Here is an 18,637-nt window from a genome sequence, read left to right as displayed (position 1 = left end):
TAAAAATGAACCTAAGAAAGAAAGAAAGCATAAATAAGATCCATGCAGGCGAACTTGCCGTCATCAGATGTCATCCTCCCAAAGATTAACCAAATATGGAAAATATGTACAGGGCCCGTACCATAAGAACAGCACGAATTTAAACATCCCCAACAAGCAAGCGTCGAGAAATGATAGGAAAAGGAAAAGGTGCGAGAACACGAGGATACGTTGGCATCCATGGAAATCCCACTAATAATCGAAGATCACCGTGTATGCATGCAACGAAGCGAGATATTGTAGAAAATGCAGACTGGGAATAAAAAATGGAGAAAGACATCATCACAAGCAGAACAAAGCATTGCGGCGTTAATTCGAGGTAGAGGATTTTCGGCCTGGAACGAGAATCTCTACCAGACCATCATCTTCACCATCGCTGCTGTTGTTTTGGTCATCGTCGAAATGGGAGCTTACAGCTCGTGGGCGACGGAACCCAGTGAATCGACTAGGAGCCGTAAGATTAGAGTAGCCCAAAGATTCGTTGATGATAGCATCTTCTTCTTCGTCCGAATCAATCATACCAGGCGCGCTGGGTCCCACCATTTCACCCATATCATCATCTTCGTCCTCCACCTCAAGAGGTACGCGGACACGTCGCCGCATAGACTCATTCTGTCCATCGCCATCTTCATCCGAGGAGTTGGAAAAGGAGTCAGGCGGACTGAAACCAGCCTCCTGGAAGCCGGGAACAAAAGAGTCGTCTACATGAGACCCAAAGTCGGTGTTCGGGAATGCAGAGTTGCTACCGTCTGCGTCGTCGTCAATGCCGGCAATGACGAACGGGTTGCTAGGCCACTGCGAGTCCCCGCTTTCGGCCTCGTGTGGTTTGTCTCCATCCGCTTCCCCCCCTGCATTTTCAGCTGCTAACTGCTTTTGGGCTGCCAATCGTGCCGCTAGCTGGCGTCGAGCTCGGGAAGGCCCGGTACTCAATGGAGCTGGAGGAGGAGGCAGAATAGGGATTGGCTGACTTGTAGAGCTTGTTGATACCTGTAATTATTCGTGTTAGTTGGAAATGTTCACTCAAATAAAAAACGACCAAGGGTTGAAACAAGCCAGCCGACGAGTCGGTAAAGGATATGGGAAAGGAAACGGAGAGATAGCCAAAGGAACCAAACAGAAGAAGGGGAAGGTAGAACACAGATTAAAGGTCTGTCAACCCCCGATTAAAAGAGTAGAGTACCGAGCTTTCTGTCACCCTGAGCCTCTGCTTCAGACATTACACCAATATCATACAGATCATCGAAATATATTGTTACAGAACGAGGGGGGAGAGGTCATTGTGGAAATATGGCGTATGCGCATGACGGTCACGAATCGCGCTTGTGAAGTTTTGTTGGAAAGAAAGTACCCACATTCTCGGATTCGCCTTGATCCACATGAGTGGCATCTCTGTCATCCTGGTCCTCCATTTCCTCATCTTCGTCATCGTCGCTTGAGCTGGCAAATCCACTCAAGAGAGAGGTACCGCCACCTCCAAAGTTTCCGCCGGAAACACTTCCTTGGTTGATATCAAAGCCTTGGAAGGTAGATCCACCAATGCCGCCGTTCAGACCCGCTTCAGCGAGAGCATTTGAACTGCTGAATCCCTGACCAGAGCTCATGCCAGTCTGGCGAGACCCAACGGACATATCAGGGCGAACTCCACCTAGAATGGCGTTGTCCCGCTCCCGTGTCTCAGACAGCGTCTGTTCGACATAATCGATCCACTCGGGATTGAGTACGGACTCCATGACAGAGCGCGAAAGTAACTCCGGTGGATGACGTTCGCTGAACTTGACTACTTCCTCAGCCACGAGAGTCAGGTGGCCCATGTAGCCGAGACGAATCTGCTTGGTCTTCTGAACCTCGTCGCTTCGCTTTTGGCCTTCAATAATGGCATTGGTGATCTGGCCATTTTCGAAAACATTGACCGCAAGGGCTCGGTTGTAGCCGCGCTCCATGGGGCCGTTGAAAACTTGTTGAACAACATCGTACACGACATTGTGAAGGAAGTTGTTCCACGGGAAGCGGAAGAAGAAACCCTGTATTTATAATCAGCAACTGGTCACGAATGATCAAATGGGATAAGCTACTTACCAAGATAGTTGGGACTACCTTATTCTCGACAAACATTATTTTCAGATAGTCTCCTACAACAGGTTGTCCATCTGTGTCATACTGTATGTACTGCTCTGCAGGATCCTCGCCGCCACCGTCATTATGGCTTGTCTCCTGAGGAATTTCGGGATTGGTAGCAGATCCCTCTGCCTGGTCATTCGACGGACTGGCTTCGGGTGCTTGGTCCTTCGCTGTGAAGAGGGGAGGGGGAATATCTTCAGACTCAGCGGCAACCAGTGGTTCCTCATTTTCTTTTGCGATAGTTTTCTGCTGCTCAGCACTCAGATGGATGTCACCGATTTGATCGGCAAGGCCAGTGGCAGATGATGGAGCCTCAGAGGAGGTGGGGGTATTTTGGGGAGACGCGGTTGAGACTGTTTCAATGTGTGATGCCCCTTGTGAAGAAGCGGGCTGTTCAGAAATAGCTTCCAGATCAGTGTCCGGACCGGTCTCTTTTTCATTGACGAGAACACCCGAAGCACCGACATCCTCAAATCCTTCCTCTTCACCTGCACGAGGCATGTGCATACCCTTGATATCTTCTGGTGAACCCGAGCCTAGAGCAGAACCATTTGTGAAGTCCGCTGTAGTGTCATTATATTCCATTCCGGAGTTATCATCTCGATGCGGACTGAAGAATCCCTCACTGATCAATCGTTCGCGTTCTTCATTCCGGTGCTGGACATACTCGTCACTACCAGGCTCGTTCAAAAGTCCCATATTACTGCAGTGCAGTAACTCAGCCATCAGTTCGCATGTCTTGAAACGATCGAAACCAAGTGGTTCAATCTTGCCACCCCATGCAGAACTCAAGCTGCCGCGTTCAACAATCTTTAATTGCTTTCCATCGTAAACAGCGTGCTTCGAACTTTGGATTAAAGCCATAAACTGAGGAATATGTTTGGCAAACAAGCGAAGAAGGTTTCCGAGGTAAATTGGGTCATAGGGGGTGGGCATTGATTCACCACCACCTAGATGCTCTGGGTCGTAGTCGGAATTGTTTTTACGAATGACCTCGATCACGATGCCCACACCGACAGTCAATGGGTTGCCACCTTTAAGCATGGCATCAACAAGTTGCTGCACACACTCAGCCGAAACTAGTTGACGTGTTAAACTGTTGGGGCCAATGCACGATTGGTCGTTCGGGGTCGCATTTGCGGAGATGGTGATAATCGCCTTCAAGAAATCACCTGCGGAGGTTTGAACTGAAGCAGGTTGATTTGGCGATAGGAAGGAAAGTAGAGTCGGGATCAACCGCTGAGTATGGAGCCAGTCCACAGTACCCTGACCTCCTTCTACCTTCTCAAGGCTGATTATCTTCAGCAGGAGATCCATAACCATGGGGTTATCTACATGCTGCAATAGCGCGGGAACAATCCCATCGAGCGATTTGAGGAAATCCAGCATGTCCTCTGTTTTCTTATCAAGCAGGGTCTCGTTCACTTTAGTGAAGTAGCTTGCTTGCAGGGAGTCGAGAGGGGCCGGTCGCCGCAGGAAACCCCAGAAGTCGCGAAGATAATTGGGGTTTTCCATGATAGTCTCGAGAATTGTCCATGTCTCAGATGAGAGGATTTCGCAGGCTATATAGGCATGCTTTATGCGTTGTTTCTCAACCCTTTCGAGATCCTCTGGGTCTAGGACACTCTTTAAAGGATCCTCCTCTTTTTCTTCCTTTTCATTCTTGTCGTCAGTAGCACTTTGCTCTGTTGTGCCAGTCACTGCGGCATCTTTCTTTTCATTGGTATCTTCTTCATCGTCGTCGTCATCGTCATTCACCAAACTCGGTGCAGTCACGTAGTCCATAAGCCGTTTCAAGACATGATCCTCGCGCAGGAATTCTATGAGTTTCGTATTATGCTGTTTTAGATCCTGGATGATCTCCGGCTCATCCAGGAGGTCTTCGAGGGTGACATCAGGCTTGTCAAGAAGTGTATCGATGGTGGAGATACTTGCATATCCCCCAAAACGCCAGAACATGATGGAGTATATAGGCGAGAAGAAAGATTCATGGGACGTTTCAAGTCGTTAAAATCTCCGAGGTATCGTAACGGAGCGGTCTATGGTACACGGAGGGATGTGTAAGGAGTTGGATCGCATCCGAGTTTGCAAGGTGAACCACCGTCGTAATCCACACGCACACACAGGGGAAGTTGCCGCGGAAGGCGGGGGTTGATGTGAAACTCGGCTTTCGACCTTATGGAAGGGACTCGGAATTAAGAAACGATATAGGCTGGAGCGATACTCGCGCTGTGGATCTGGTTGTTAGCGATGGTCGGTGCTCGGGATTGGTTGCATCAATGACGGAGCTAAGCAGTGCGTGAACCCGGAGGTGCGGTTCGATCCCACTGAAGCCGATACCCACGAGACAGAACTTTGTCGGGTGGGGAGAGAGAGAACAGACCAAGTGGGCGGATTAAGAAGCTCGAAAGGGGATGAAATTTTGGTGTACCGACCTTCCAGTAAGAGAATGACGAGGAATTTGATCCTCCGGTGTGGGTTTTTGGGAGGAGTGCGGGAAGGAGAAGAAATGGAGAAATGAAGAAATGGGGGGGGAAGAGGGGGTAGAGAGAGAGAGAGAGGAAGTGGAGAGTTCACACTTTGGATATGTAAGATCTCTCAACCCAGTCCATCCAGACACAAGGAAGTAGAAAGGGAGGACGCGAATAAGATAGTTGAAGCTGGGAAGGGATTCCAGTGCAGGGGCGGCCTTCAACTCAAGCACACACACATGTAATCATCTGCGCGGGGATCGCATCTCCGACCAGCGGCAGATAAGCAGCTCTTTCTCCCGGACAAAGGCATTATATTTCACTGAATATCTATGGTACATTAATACTCTATGACGGGACTTATTACTAATTTACAAAGTGTTATATCTCCTCAATCCCCCCAAGATCGAAGGGGAGCTTACATGGGTTTCATGAAGGATCTGGGAGATTGCGAATGCCCCATCTCGGGCTCGGATTGTGTTAAGAAATCTAAATCCTGGGGCCCTGCATAGTCGGAGGTATTGACCTCGTGCACTTTACCCCCGACATTTTTAAAAAAATAATCAAAAATTGAGAACGAGTAATGAGCTGCATATAGAAGTTTAACACCCCATGCTATAGTTTATACTTAGATCGCTTGATTCGTGTTCATCTGTCAGTTGAGCCACGGGCTTGTACCTCATACCTCCTGATCTCGCTAGATCTGGCGTGGGGGATCAAGTACTAGGTACTCCCGCTCTGCCTAATGCCCAATCTCGAGTCCTACCGCCCAAGCCAGTCCTAGTGTATAACCCACCTGATACTTGCAAATGCAATGATCATGTTAATTACACCTGGGCTTGATCAAGTGTTTCATCCTTGATCGTCTGCATTTTGACTATGTCATCTATTCATCCATACTAAAAGCAAAAGGCCACATTTCGTCAAGGTCAGATCTAGATCCACTTGACTGGACACCACTGTAAAAGCATCCGATATCACGTGTACTCAATACCTCAGGCAACAAGGCATCAAACTGACGTCGGCTCCGCTTTATCATTATCGGTGCCTGCCCAGCTGTGCTGTACTGTACTCCATAGCCAGAGCTGATCACAGCCGAATCCCCTCTACCTAGCTTTGCATCTCAACTTCCAACTCAAAGTGTCTGCATATTCGTCCTCCAAGCTTCGAGCTGGTCACTGATTTTCCTCAATCAGCTAGATCCAAGTGCTCTTCAATCTGCCACAACCATCAAACACCCCACCCCGCCTCCCTTCTCCAACCTAAATACAGCACAACACGCCAACATGAATCGCCTATTCGGCAGCAAGAGTGCGGCTCCTAAACCGACTCTAGACGGCGCAATCACCAAGGTAGACAAGCCCAGATACACACACTTCAAACCTACCAAACACTCCCCCCAATCTAACAACCAACCACAGGTCGAAGACCGCGTCTCCAGCCTAGACGTCAAGCTCTCAGCCCTTAACACCGAACTCTCAACATACCAAGCCAAACTGTCCAAAATGCGCGACGGACCCGGCAAAAACGCTCTTCGCCAAAAAGCCCTTAAAGTCCTACAACGCCGCAAGCAAATTGAAGCCCAAAGAGATCAACTCTCCCAACAATCATGGAACATGGAACAGGCAGGAATGATGCAAGATAATCTTAAGAATGTGATGACGACCGTTGACGCTATGAAAACAACAACGAAAGAGCTGAAGAAACAGTACGGAAAGGTGGATATTGATAAGATCGAACGGATGCAGGATGAGATGGCGGATTTGATGGAAGTGGGGAATGAGATCCAGGAGAGTATTTCTAGGGCATATGACTTGCCGGAGGAGGTGGATGAGGCGGATTTGGATGCGGAGTTGGAGGCGCTGGGTGAGGAGTCGATGTTTGATACGGGGATAGGCGAGGATGCCATGCCGAGTTTTTTGCAGGATGAGGTTGCGCCACCGCAGTTTATTGATGAGCCGCCTGAGCAGGCGAAGGTTAGGGAGGCTGCGGGTGGCTTGGGTTAAGAGACAAAGATTTCAAGATTTGGTTTGCAATATCTTGGGCCTTTTTCTTCGGAGCTTTATCTGAAGAAATCGGGGTCCAGGTTGGAGTTGGGATCATAGTTATGATTGTCATACTTGACTATGATGAACACGGTTCAATTCTGATAATATGTAGCGTTTATTGTTGTCTATCTACCTATTAGTAAATATCTACTCAGCTATCCATCTATGTATGCTTCATGCGATAATAACATATTTGACGAAACCTTAAAACCAGCCATTGCTCACCCAATGACTTCTGCAATCTAATGTGTAGATTAAGATGCCTTGCCCATTCCAACCAGAACCAAAAGTGCAACATTCATAACGGCAATAAGAAGCCACACAAGCACGGCGAGGATAGAGGTGAAAATGCTGTTCCGCATCTTGACTTCTTCGACTGTGACACTTCCATCGTCGTCATCGGCTTCTTCAGTTCGGACGGTCATATACTTGTTGAAACAAGTTAGCCAAATAAGAGGCGCAGAAACGAATGGCAAAATAACGCTGAGGACAACCTGACTGGCTGTCAATGTTTTGTCCAAACCCTCTTTACCAACAGCGGCAGCAATGATGATGCTAGGAATGATACTAATCGAACGAGTGATAACTCTGCGCATCCAGGGCTTGATGCTCCAGTTGAGCATTCCCTCGCTAACCATCTGGCCGGCCATGGTGCAAACAATGCCAGCAGATATTCCAGACAGAAGAAGTGCCAAGGCAAAGACCAGACCGGCGGCGGGTGCGATCGAGGAAGAGAGAAGGTCGTGAATGCCGAAAAGATCGGCGTCAGCCCCACCCGGAACGTCATATAGAGATGCTCCAGCGACAATGAGAATGGCGCTATTCACAAAGAGGGCAAATGTAAAGAGACATACGACCAGCTCGATGATCGAATACTTCAAGCAGCCGCGAATAGCATGGATAGAGGGTCGATATTCGACCTCGCCACCATTGCTCCCCAATGGGACAGACGATTCGACATACCCGGAAGTCACATCGAATTCTTTCAGGCGGGATTGGACGACACCGCTACCAAGGAAGAGCGAGTGCGGCATAACAGTGGCTCCGAGGATACCACAGCTTTGATAGAGACTATATTTCTGCTATTAGTTATGTGGATACGCATTTCGAATATTGGGCTGAAAATTACCCTTCTGACTGGACGATTGCCGACGAGGGCAGATAGCCTCGGAAAACCTCTCCAACGGATTGGTCTTGGATCAAAGACAGCTGGATACAGAAGCAAATGACAACTGCCAGAACTAGGCCCATGACGAAGAACTCGAAGAGACGCAGTCCCCACATGGACCCATCAGGGCGCCAAAAGATGAGTAAAAAGAAGACATCGACCAGCGTGATAGCACAACCTGCCACCAGTGGGATGTTTAAAAGTAAATTCAATGCAATTGCTGAACCGATAACCTAATTTAGTTGTTAGCAAGTGCTGACCTCCCCCAAATCTCCCTTGCAGAATATACATACCTCTGCAATATCAGTGGCAACGATGGCTGCTTCCGCAAAAACGTAGAGGATATAAACCATCCACCGTGGAAGATGTTCACGACAGTTCTCAGCGAGATTAAGTCCAGTGACAGAACCAAGTTTCACACAAAGCGACTGTAACAAAATGGCAAAAAGATTGGAAAGCAAGACAATGAACAGCAAAGCATATTTGAATTGTGCACCGGCAGAAACGTCGGTGGCGTAGTTACCGGGATCGATATAGGCGACCGCAATGAGAAAGCCAGGACCGATAAAACGGGCAAACTTGACGAGACTTTGTGCACAGTGTTGAGCAGAAGAGGAAATATAATTCTTGAACGGACGGCGAGGCGATCCGCTGGCTCTCGTGGGTGGTTCACACCCCGAGGCAACAGCGGTCACTCCACCGTCCGGGACCTTCTCGCTCCCTGGATCCGACTCCGGGCTCAGCGGTCTGGGACCTGAAGCTATCGATAACGTATCTTCACCCACTGCCCCGCCTACCCCGGTGGCATTCTTACGATGCACACGTGAGTTTGCGATGCCATTGAAGTCATTCCGAGTGGTGGTGTCGGGATTAAAGGGTGCTGGATTCTGGTTCCACCTTGGGTGCGTGATTGTATCATCTGTCCGCGAGGGGCAATTCATGGTGGGCTGGACAGGGCGGAAATGCGCTCTTGCTAAATTAACGTTGTCCGCGGGGCAAGTAGATTTAATAAGTCCTTGCAGAGTCGGGACAGGATCGGGGAGTGTTCATGAAGATCCGCTTGAGTACCTTTCGGAAGTCCGGAAGTGCCCGATCTTTTTTTCTTTGGCTTTGGGGCGATGTCGCGGCTGCCCCAACACTGAACCGATGACGCCTAGAACCGGCGGGTCTTGCCTAGACGCTGGCCCGAAATCACCATAAACCCAATACGTAAGGGCAACGCGATCTTCACTGTTGCCTGTGCATGTTTCACTTTAATCTTAAATTGCCTTCGATCGGTTTTCAGAGAGGAGATGAGAAAAAGAGAGCACCGATCCGGCTCAAGGTCCATCATTTTTAAATGATTCAATGGCCGCGGACATGATGGGCCTCCCCGCGTTTGCAAACGGTAGTGGATCGCGAGTTGCCAACCCCCGGGATCACCCTTGGAATGTCAACAATGAATCCGTATTTGCTCCAATCAAACCCCACCTGAACTGCGCCCTTTCGTTGTAGTAGGACAAAACATCGGGAGAGATGCAGTATACCCAACTGCCTTGGAAAAACGTAGATGAACATCCCGAGGTCAGCAGACGAGGGAATATTGATGGGATGACGAATATGTATTTGTCTATATGCGTGCACTTGGCAGCACCAACACGGGGGAGCATCTGCCAGTGGCCCCCGAGTAAGAAGAGGATAGGAAAATTTGACCACTTTAAGGATTTGTAGGATCTTTAGAAGCCCTGGCCATTGAAACCCATAAGGCGTGGCACAAACGGCCCCAAAGCCACCTTCAGATCTCTTTAGGCTGGGCATGATGTCAGCCGTTGAAACCTTGGAAAGAGGAACTAGACATAAATAGACATAAACAGCGCACGCGAGTTGTTGGTTCTAATCGTGAGGAAGCTAGCGGTGGACGGCATGAGCGATTGTTATCCGCGGGGCTAGAACACATTGATCCCGGCGACGGAGTACGTAGCATGATATCATCCGCCTTGAACGACTATTGAATATACGGACTTCATTTAGTTCGAAATTGGGTATCCTCTTTTATGACGCGTGAAGTGAGATCAGAATTATTACGTGCCAATATCTACTCATTGTTGATATTGTTCAATATTGGTAGATCATAGTTACCCATAGTTGAAATTTGAGGATAGTGTCTGTTGACCGACCATCGGAGACGCAATAATAGATCTAGATGTTACCCCTCTTTCTCGCAAACAATAACAAGACCTAAAAGAGAGAGAAATAAAAAAGAAAACACCGCTGTGAGCCCCTAGAAAGGGTGATAGAAAGCCCAAAAAGCTAAACCCACAGGAAGATACATATGCAGGGTGACCTGTCTAGACAGTGGACATGTCTTCCCCTCATACACAGTGAAGATTACCCACGTTCACCGCCAACAGCGCCCCGTTGCCCCGCGCAACCAGGACAATCGCACGTTGTTTACTCCTCCACTTGCAATCCAACCAACCCCAAGGATTGCCTCACCACGCTAGTTGTTCAGACCCAAAGCAAAGTGGAGATCTGATCCTCGAAGTTGCCGTTGGCAGCCAGACACTCAAATTCCCCGGGTGCCCGGCTACTTTGTTTCTCATCTCCCAGATTATTTTTCATCATCCTTGGCTTTGCATTTGTCTGTTTTGTATTGCATTGATTGCGGTTGTTCTTCCTTTCGAATCGGCTGTCTATGAACTGCCCCATTTGCGCTTTTTGCTTTACATCGGCGTGATTTGGTTTTTATTGCATTGAAAAGACATCCCGTAAGTCGCTGTCTCTACCCGCGCGCCCCTCTCGAGATCATCGGTCCATATTCTAACATGCCACAGTTGCTGGTCAACGGTGATAACGATGGCCCCTACTACATCCGGTCCTCAGATATTCGACGATGCGAATCGTGTCCCTAAGTCCTCGGTTTTCCGGGCTATGATTTCATCCAAACACAAAAGAAACCAGTCCGCGGACGATGCTATGTCGCCACAGCTTCCAACACCTAAAACCTCTGACCCAAACCCCTTCCCATGGACGCAGCAACCTACTTCGACACCCGGCCACCTCCCACTGGGTGAAATAGTCCCCAACCGCGATGCTGGTGATAAGAACATTCCAGTCGCGAAGTCAGACAACAAGGAAGGCAAAGGCGCCCTACACAAGAAGACTAAGAGTGCCGTCTCCTTGAAGTCACTGAGAAGCTATATGGAGCGCAAAGATGGACGATCCGAGTCACCCGACGAGCAGTCGGATGAGATGAGGCCTAAGAAGACCAAATCTACGAATAGTTTCTCCGCTATCTTGAAACGATCTCAGCGGGGTCGTAAAGATGGCTCGAAGCAGAGTCGCGATAAAGAGAATCGGAGTCCAGCCGATCTGATTGACAGCATGCCCTCCCCAGTTTCATCCCCAGTTTGGTCACAAGACTCGATCCCAATATTTCAGCAGGATACCAATCGATCTCGGCAGAATTCGACAGCAGACAAGCGCCGAAGCGTCGCCGACGAAGTCTCACTCTACACGCCCAAAGGATACAGCCCCGCTCAGCAACGAAACTTCTATGATTATCACCAACCATCGCTTACCAAATCTGCAAAGTCTGGTGAAAGCAAGCCGCGTCCCAAGTCGGAGAATTTCGCGGGAAATAAGAAGGTAAAGGAGATGCTTGGGTCAGTGCAGCGCCCGCCCACTGGGGATGGCAATGCGATTGACCGAGTCGACAGCGCCAATTCTAGAAGCCAAGGGCTTGAAAGAGGGCGAAAGATGTCGGCTCCTGAGCCCCCGGCACCAAAGTCCCCTGTGAAAGAGGGAAATCCCAACAGGCTGTCTCGTGTGCAAGCTGCCATCTCCGCATTCAATGCCAAAGAGAAAGATGCTGATGTGCAGCGACACCTCAACTCCAAGGATGTGGAGAGCGAGTTTGAAAAGCTATTGGTAAGCCTATCGATACAACAATTAAAGCTTTATCTCTTTCAAAGATTGCCTAGTCTAACATTCATATCTGCAGGATGCGAGAAACATTCCCCATAACATGCGGGACAGAATGCGCTCACTTGACACCAATATAAAAGTAGACTTCATTCAGAAAGATCGCACTGAAAACGGAACCCCTCACAGTGCTGGTACTTCTGACAGTCGCCGAGGACGAGGGAAAGAATCCAAAGATGACCAGAAGTCTCAAGACCGCAAGAGTTCCCGTTCACGGTCCAGAAGCCGTGGGTTCACGTTTGGTCGAGGATCATCCTCTCCGGGAAAGAAGGCTAGACCCGATAGTGGAAGTAGCTTTGCCCGTCCCAGATCAGTTGATTTGTCCCAACCGGTTGGTGTTTACACAACTCTACACCCAGGTGGCTCAACTGCCTCTCTATCTGAAGCGGCAGTCGTGGACACTGCAGCAGATCCCTCAGACTTTGTGCACTATCTGAGAGAGATACAGAAGCCAGAAATGGTCGAAGTTGGAAAGTTGCATAAGCTACGTCTTCTTCTTCGTAATGAGACGGTCAGCTGGGTCAACAGCTTTATTACCGAGGGCGGAATGGATGAGATTGTGCAGCTAATATACCGTATAATGAAGATGGAGTGGCGGTATGTATTCCTTTTCCGAACCCTTCACACCGATTTGCATCTGACTGTCTATTAGGGAGGATCACGAGGATACTCTACTCCATGAAGCTTTACTTTGCCTAAAGGGCTTATGCACAACATCCATTGCCCTTGCACATCTTACAAGTATCGAGGCAGAGTTGTTCCCTGCATTGCTGAAGATGCTATTCGATGAAGAAAAGAAGGGTCCAAGTGAATTCACAACCCGTGGAATCATCATCAACCTCCTCTTCACGCAACTCTCTTCAACTTCATCCCCCGACAGCCCCGCTCAGCGCGCTGAACGACTTCTCAATTACTTGAAAGATCCATCCCCGGAAGAAAGCAACCAGGCACTCCCTTTCATTGCCAGCATATATCAGTCACGCCCCTACCGCGTGTGGTGCAAGGAGGTTACAAATGTGACCAAAGAGGTGTTCTGGATTTTCCTACATCACTTAAATGTGATCCCCCTCCCCAAGGCCGACCCCAACTCCGATGATCCCTTCACCGGGACGCGGCCGGTTGATACTCGCCTCTACTTTGAGCGACACTTCCCTCCACTTCGTCCCCCTGTCCCCGCCGCTCCATACGTCGGTGGTGTCGAGTGGGATGCTACCAACTACTTGGCCGCCCACCTCGACCTTCTCAACGGGATGATTGCTTCTCTTCCCACAGCCGAGCAACGCAACCAGCTTCGCTCCGAGCTGCGAGCATCTGGCTTCGAGAAGGTTATGGGCGCAAGCCTACGCACATGCAAAGAGAAGTTTTACTCAGCTGTGCATGAGTGTCTGCGAACTTGGGTTGCTGCTGCTGCCGAAGATCGCTGGCCCTACACTATGGTACGCGAGGGACCACCGCGCTCTGGAGACCCTGGATCTCCTAAGAAATCCGCCTCAGGAAGCCCAAGGAAGGGCCTTGTCGATGAAAAACCACCCAAGCTGGAACTCCCACCACTCAATTTTCCCGACAGTCGCCCCGCTCCTAGCCCATTGACTCCAACCAGTGACCTACGAAGCTGGCTTTAAGTCAATGGTAAGCCATTCAATTGGTTTATTCTATTTTATTTTTCTTCTTTCTTATGTTGTCTCTTCTTCTTTTGAACATGTCCATTCCACGTTTCATGACTCGGCGTTCCGGTTGATTTTCATTTTCAGAGGATTGGCACCAAACATCGAGGTTATGGTGTCGAGATTGCCCTGACTCATTTGAACCTCTCTTCCTCTTTTTTACAGGCGTTGGCATTCATGGTGTTGTTTTTGGGTATTGCATATTGGCCAGACAGTTACTGGCAGAAATGATCTGATGAAACCAGGTTATGGTGCAAGCCTAGGAAGATGGAGTAAAGATCCAATATTTGTTTCTTCTTTTTCTTCCTTGCTGTGAATAACGCTTGCAAATCATTGGATTTCTTCATGATAATCAATGACAGATATGAGAATTGAATGACACGTCATTGATATAATTGAACGCTTCTTAATTATTCACAAGCTGGTCATGACTAGGAGTATGATGTAGAAGATATGAGATATTAGTACCTGTGGCCATAGTCGGCCAGCCTTACGGTAGGAGTGTGATACGTTTCGACAGACGATTGATCCAAGAATAATCTACAGGTTATGTTTCATGAATATATTCTATAGTACAATTATGCTGGAAGGACAAGCCATAAAAACCAGGCCTCTCCACCCTCCTATCAAACACCCAATCAATTGCTTTCATCAGACTTCTTCGGCTGCGGAGGTGACGGGGTGGTAAATACACCCTTGATGGCATCAAAAATGCTCTCTCGAAGCTATAATAATATCAGTTAGTCCGTTCACCAAAAAGCAAACACAATGCATAGAAAGAAGATCACTAACCCCATCAAATGGTGTATCTCTAGTATCCCAATTCATAAACAAAATCGCATAGACCGCAACAACTATAAAGCGTCAGTATAATTCAAAATAACACAGCCCTACACCCCCAAAAATAAAAGGAAGCATACATCCGATAATAATCCACTGAGCCAAAGTAACCATTTTCATAAACTTCGGCCGGGCGTACTTCAGCGCCGCACGTCGGCGGTACTTCCGCTCAAGACGGAATTGGTGTTTCGGCGAGAGCTTCGACATATCGGGAGGCCATTGTCGCTTAGGTTGGTATTGGCTGTAGGGGTCGTCATCTCGGAAGGGGGAGAACGGTTCTTGGTGTTTGCTTGGAGTTGGACGGAAGGGTACGTTTTGGACCGCAGATGTTGTGGTGAAGAGGCGGGTGCAACGCGGGATTGTGGTTGAGTTCTGGTTAAGGGTATGTTAGAGGTGGCATTATTTTGGGTCTTAAGCACTTGGAGATAGTCGTACAGGAATGCGCCATGTTGGTTGGTGGGTGAGTTGGGTTTTGAGGGTTGTGGTCGTGATCGGATTTGCGAGTCGCGCCGACGGGGCGGCCGAGGCAAATATTTGACGGAGCATGTATAAGTTGGTTCTGATTATGCGGAGGAGCTTTTTTTGTTCCTTCGCGAGTGGTTAATCCGTGGCGGGGTTGGAAAAGGTCGGTGAACGGGGAGGTTTAAGCTTGAGGTTGAAAGTTGGAGAAGTTTGATCTGATCTGATCGGCTCGGCTCCGCAATCACTCCGCAACGTCCGTTTATCACAAATCACGTATAAAACTTTATGACCACAAATGCGACATACCACCGGATGTTTCTATAAAATAGAAACGAGTATCACCTCAAGTCCTGATACAAATTTCATTATTAGTAAAAAACTACCAGTCATAGTCTAATAATCTGGTATTACGAGCTGAAACAGTCAAATGTAGGTATGATGCATGACATTTTTCCTACTCGGTTGGACTACAAATGACCACAAACGACAGTGAACCAGCACTTTAATTGACCCACCTGATACTTGCTCGACCAAAGATGTCACATTAGCCCTCCAAGCAAAACTCTCGCAATCTCTATCGTTCATATTGACGTGTAAGCCACATGCAAGTTCTTCTTCAATGATAAACTTTTGACATTCTGGCAGCTGTATACAAGTACGAGAGGACTTCTCTAGGTGTATTTTTGGATAAGACAAAATCTATACTGCACACACTCGCAGGACATGCTCAAGAAGTCGAAAACGTCATCCATCTCAGGTTCCGAAATTCGGTCGACACCATGCCCAGTGGTACGCGCCATATCACCTTATTATACCATTAAGTACGTGAATCGGCTACAAGCTTCGAAAGCATAGTCTTTCCATTTTTTAACCTCATGTCTTATTAGTGTGTAATTGTCGCAACTCGACCATTATTGCTTTCTGCTTTGATGGAGCGTTTGGAAAATCTGGACAGCGAGAGAGAAGACTGACAAGACTTCCTGGCTCTCACCAAAATCATCATACCAGTCGGAATCAAGTCAGCGGCCAAAAATTTGCAAATATTGTCGGACGACGAGTGCCTTGTTGGTAAGTTTGATCTACTCTCCACAACTAGTTGAGTGAAACTAAACCAATTTCTTTCTAGATGCATTTTTGCTCTATGCCCTGGAGTTCACATATGCTGCCGCTATTCATGAAGCTATGGCAAATGCTCTTTTTCCACAAGTGGACCATGGCCAAAGCCTTAGTCGACAAGCACATACGATTTTGGATGTGATGATTTCAAATGGCAACCGAATTGCTGAAGCGCGAAAGGATCTATCGGCTCCTCGGGTTCTTGAGTATTGTTTTTATCTACCACTTGGACTCTGCAGATACTAACAATTTCCATAACTACTTGTATGAATACCAGTATAAAACAATGATAATTGTTGAAGAAATCGTACTATAGTTTGATATCAGTGTGGGAAGACTTTTTTGTTTAATAAATATTTCAACACACATGTAACTAGTATAATTTGACTATTAAAATAGATTGAAGAATGTATACCCTGCACTGCCAGTGACGGCTGTTCGACTGTCAACGCAGAATATCGCCAATTAGAGTCCCTTTTGTGTATACTGATGCCAGTGGACAGTGTATCTGATCTACCAGGCGCAATAGATCATGGGAGTGACTTCAATCGCGGCTAAAGTTGTTTAGCAAGTCGATATCTTCGGGCCGGGCTGCCCCCGACGCGACACGCGACCGAAATCCCAACATTTGAATCAAACTTGAGGGTCGCCTCTCACTGTGATGATTTGCTGAGGGCCCAAATAAAACGATTGGTGCAAGATGTCTATCACAAATCTACCTCTAGAGATATTGTCTCACCTTTGTGAGTATCTAGAGCCCCAGGAGTGGGGTGCGCTCAGGATCACTTGCCACCAAATACACAGAAAAACACTAGAAGCCTATTCAACGCGCTACTTCAGAAGTTTATCACTTCTTCTCACCCATGAAGGCCTTAGCCGCCTGGAAGAGGTTGCAGAAAGTGAAGCTCTTCGGGGCTCCGTTCAAGAAATTTGGATCATCCCGAACTTATTCGAAGGCTGGCCACAAAAGGATAAGACAAGCTTCAAACGTCCGAGCTTGACCCATTGGAAAATGAGGGGCTTATTTCGCCGTGAACCGGAAGAATCAAACGATTCTCAGGCTGAGTACGAGGCTCAGCTTGATGCTCTATTTGCCGTTTATGAGGCTACAATAGCAGAGCACCGTGCTATTCTTGACTCGGGACTTTTTGAAGCTCTTGAAAAATGTCTCCCACGCCTCGAAAACGCCATAAATATTGGGTTACAGTGTTACCCTATAGACACTCTCCTTAGGGAAGCACATTATGGTTCTTTTCGCTGCCTGGGGTTACGTGAATTGAAGAGCCAGCTCAACACCCCTGGTATGCTTTCGAATCTCACACCACCACAACAATTTCAGCACCACATGTTGTCTATACCTCTGCGTTTGGCATTCTCACATCTGCTTAATGGTATAATAAAATCCAGCCGGAAGGTTCAAGCCCTCCACACGTGCGGCAATGATGCTTATCCCCTTCCCATCCGTGACAATTACGTTTGCGGTATGACATTGGGGTCTTTACAACTGCCAGAGTCACAGTATCAATTACTACTGCCACTTTTATGCGAACTGACAACTCTGCATATGTGTATTCGTATTAAAGATAACAAACATGATATATTCCACGAAGACACCCTCAAACGTCTTCTCAATATTCTGATCACAGTTGCACCCAAACTGAAGTTTCTGGTATTTGCCCAATGGATTCCCATGGAAGAACTGTCCCCTCTCTACTTTCAGGATCTCTCCCAGCGGATCCAGTTTTACCAGCTGGGGGAACTTCATCTTCATTCGATCGAGGTGACGGTGGACGCTCTCAAGCACTTTCTTCGGACAGCAGCGCCAACCTTAAAACGATTGAGTCTAAAGAAAGTCAACTTGGTTGATGCGATCACTACAGATCCAGGGCCTCTCACTGCAGATAGGGGAACTTGGGGTTCTTCATTCTCCACTGAAGTCGTCAACGAGATACGGGAGCTCTGGAAGCAGAATTTTGAATTTTGGGCAGATCATCTCAAGCTGCAATTTCTCCAACTGTCTAATCTTGGCTACCGTGGAAGAGAGATAATGTTGCAAGATAACTTGTATACTGAACGCGGGCAGCTGGATGCACAGCCTTCTACCGACCCGGAAGAATCCTTCATGATCACCACAATGTCCCAAGGGAGACCCGCGGAGGCGGACGACAACCCCATGGATATGGCATATGTATTGGTAGATTTCTATTTTGATGCCGAGAGGGCGAGTATACCCTTCAAAGGATGGATCATGCAACTTCAGATAAAGATGTATCCGCAAGGCTTTGGAATTACCCCAATACCATGGCTTAGAGGCATGCGCAGGTTCAAGCAATATGGGTGAGGCCCCGTCACGCGTGATGATACCAAATGCACTTGGAAGACCTTAGAATTGACTCGTTTCATACGGAGGCCATTGTGTTAACCTGCCCAGTGGTGAGGCTACCTTCTTCCGTATATTCTATCACAATAAATGTATATAGTCCAATTGAACACTAGCCAATGACACTGCTTCCTAGTGGTAAGCACAAAGGGCTTGAGTGGGACTCAGGATAGTACGGCGTTATCTTCCAAACAAAATACTCCCTCAGTGTCCAGTTATCTTCGGGCGTAACTCCCTTCTCTTTATGCAGCATGGAATGGCCGCAATGTCAACGCATCATTACTGAATGCTACCTCAATATTCTGATCTGCATGTGTCGGTTCAAGACAGCAGTATCTAGTCCCCGCCACAGGTGATCAATTATATGA

At 47.9% G+C, this 18,637-nt stretch overlaps 7 protein-coding genes across 7 annotated transcripts; 4 read left to right on the top strand and 3 right to left on the bottom strand.

Annotated features, from left to right (window-relative positions):
- Positions 1 to 348: 348 nt before the first annotated feature.
- N7478_010353 (SAPS family protein) lies at positions 349 to 4,116 on the bottom strand (the record flags this gene model as incomplete). The annotated part of the gene is made up of 3 exons (XM_056926567.1): positions 349 to 1,026; positions 1,392 to 2,060; positions 2,116 to 4,116. The coding sequence occupies 3 exons, from the start codon at positions 4,114 to 4,116 to the stop codon at positions 349 to 351; spliced, it is 3,348 nt and encodes a 1,115-aa protein (XP_056775937.1).
- A 1,798-nt stretch (positions 4,117 to 5,914) lies between these two features.
- Positions 5,915 to 6,634, top strand: N7478_010352 (putative SNF7 family protein (Cta1); the record flags this gene model as incomplete). The annotated part of the gene is made up of 1 exon (XM_056926566.1): positions 5,915 to 6,634. The coding sequence occupies one exon, from the start codon at positions 5,915 to 5,917 to the stop codon at positions 6,632 to 6,634; it is 720 nt and encodes a 239-aa protein (XP_056775936.1).
- A 296-nt stretch (positions 6,635 to 6,930) lies between these two features.
- Positions 6,931 to 8,785, bottom strand: N7478_010351 (NRAMP family metal ion transporter; the record flags this gene model as incomplete). The annotated part of the gene is made up of 3 exons (XM_056926565.1): positions 6,931 to 7,747; positions 7,806 to 8,077; positions 8,138 to 8,785. 3 exons carry the CDS (start codon positions 8,783 to 8,785, stop codon positions 6,931 to 6,933), a joined length of 1,737 nt encoding a protein of 578 aa, XP_056775935.1.
- Positions 8,786 to 10,679: 1,894 nt separating this feature from the next.
- N7478_010350 (uncharacterized protein) lies at positions 10,680 to 13,429 on the top strand (the record flags this gene model as incomplete). The annotated part of the gene is made up of 3 exons (XM_056926564.1): positions 10,680 to 11,753; positions 11,827 to 12,404; positions 12,460 to 13,429. The coding sequence occupies 3 exons, from the start codon at positions 10,680 to 10,682 to the stop codon at positions 13,427 to 13,429; spliced, it is 2,622 nt and encodes an 873-aa protein (XP_056775934.1).
- Positions 13,430 to 14,109: 680 nt separating this feature from the next.
- N7478_010349 (uncharacterized protein) lies at positions 14,110 to 14,857 on the bottom strand (the record flags this gene model as incomplete). Its single annotated transcript, XM_056926563.1, has 4 exons — positions 14,110 to 14,196; positions 14,264 to 14,325; positions 14,392 to 14,683; positions 14,747 to 14,857. The coding sequence occupies 4 exons, from the start codon at positions 14,855 to 14,857 to the stop codon at positions 14,110 to 14,112; spliced, it is 552 nt and encodes a 183-aa protein (XP_056775933.1).
- A 695-nt stretch (positions 14,858 to 15,552) lies between these two features.
- On the top strand, positions 15,553 to 16,135 carry N7478_010348 (uncharacterized protein; the record flags this gene model as incomplete). Its single annotated transcript, XM_056926562.1, has 2 exons — positions 15,553 to 15,562; positions 15,900 to 16,135. 2 exons carry the CDS (start codon positions 15,553 to 15,555, stop codon positions 16,133 to 16,135), a joined length of 246 nt encoding a protein of 81 aa, XP_056775932.1.
- A 454-nt stretch (positions 16,136 to 16,589) lies between these two features.
- On the top strand, positions 16,590 to 18,230 carry N7478_010347 (F-box protein; the record flags this gene model as incomplete). The annotated part of the gene is made up of 1 exon (XM_056926561.1): positions 16,590 to 18,230. One exon carries the CDS (start codon positions 16,590 to 16,592, stop codon positions 18,228 to 18,230), a length of 1,641 nt encoding a protein of 546 aa, XP_056775931.1.
- Positions 18,231 to 18,637: the final 407 nt, after the last annotated feature.

The sequence above is a fragment of the Penicillium angulare genome (genome assembly GCF_028827245.1).
Source record: "Penicillium angulare strain IBT 27051 chromosome Unknown utg000007l_segment0_segment0, whole genome shotgun sequence".
In the NCBI taxonomy this organism is placed as follows: domain Eukaryota; kingdom Fungi; phylum Ascomycota; class Eurotiomycetes; order Eurotiales; family Aspergillaceae; genus Penicillium; species Penicillium angulare.
The sequence above is the reverse complement of the archived record's forward strand: the minus strand, read 5'-3'. Positions and strand labels throughout refer to the sequence as shown.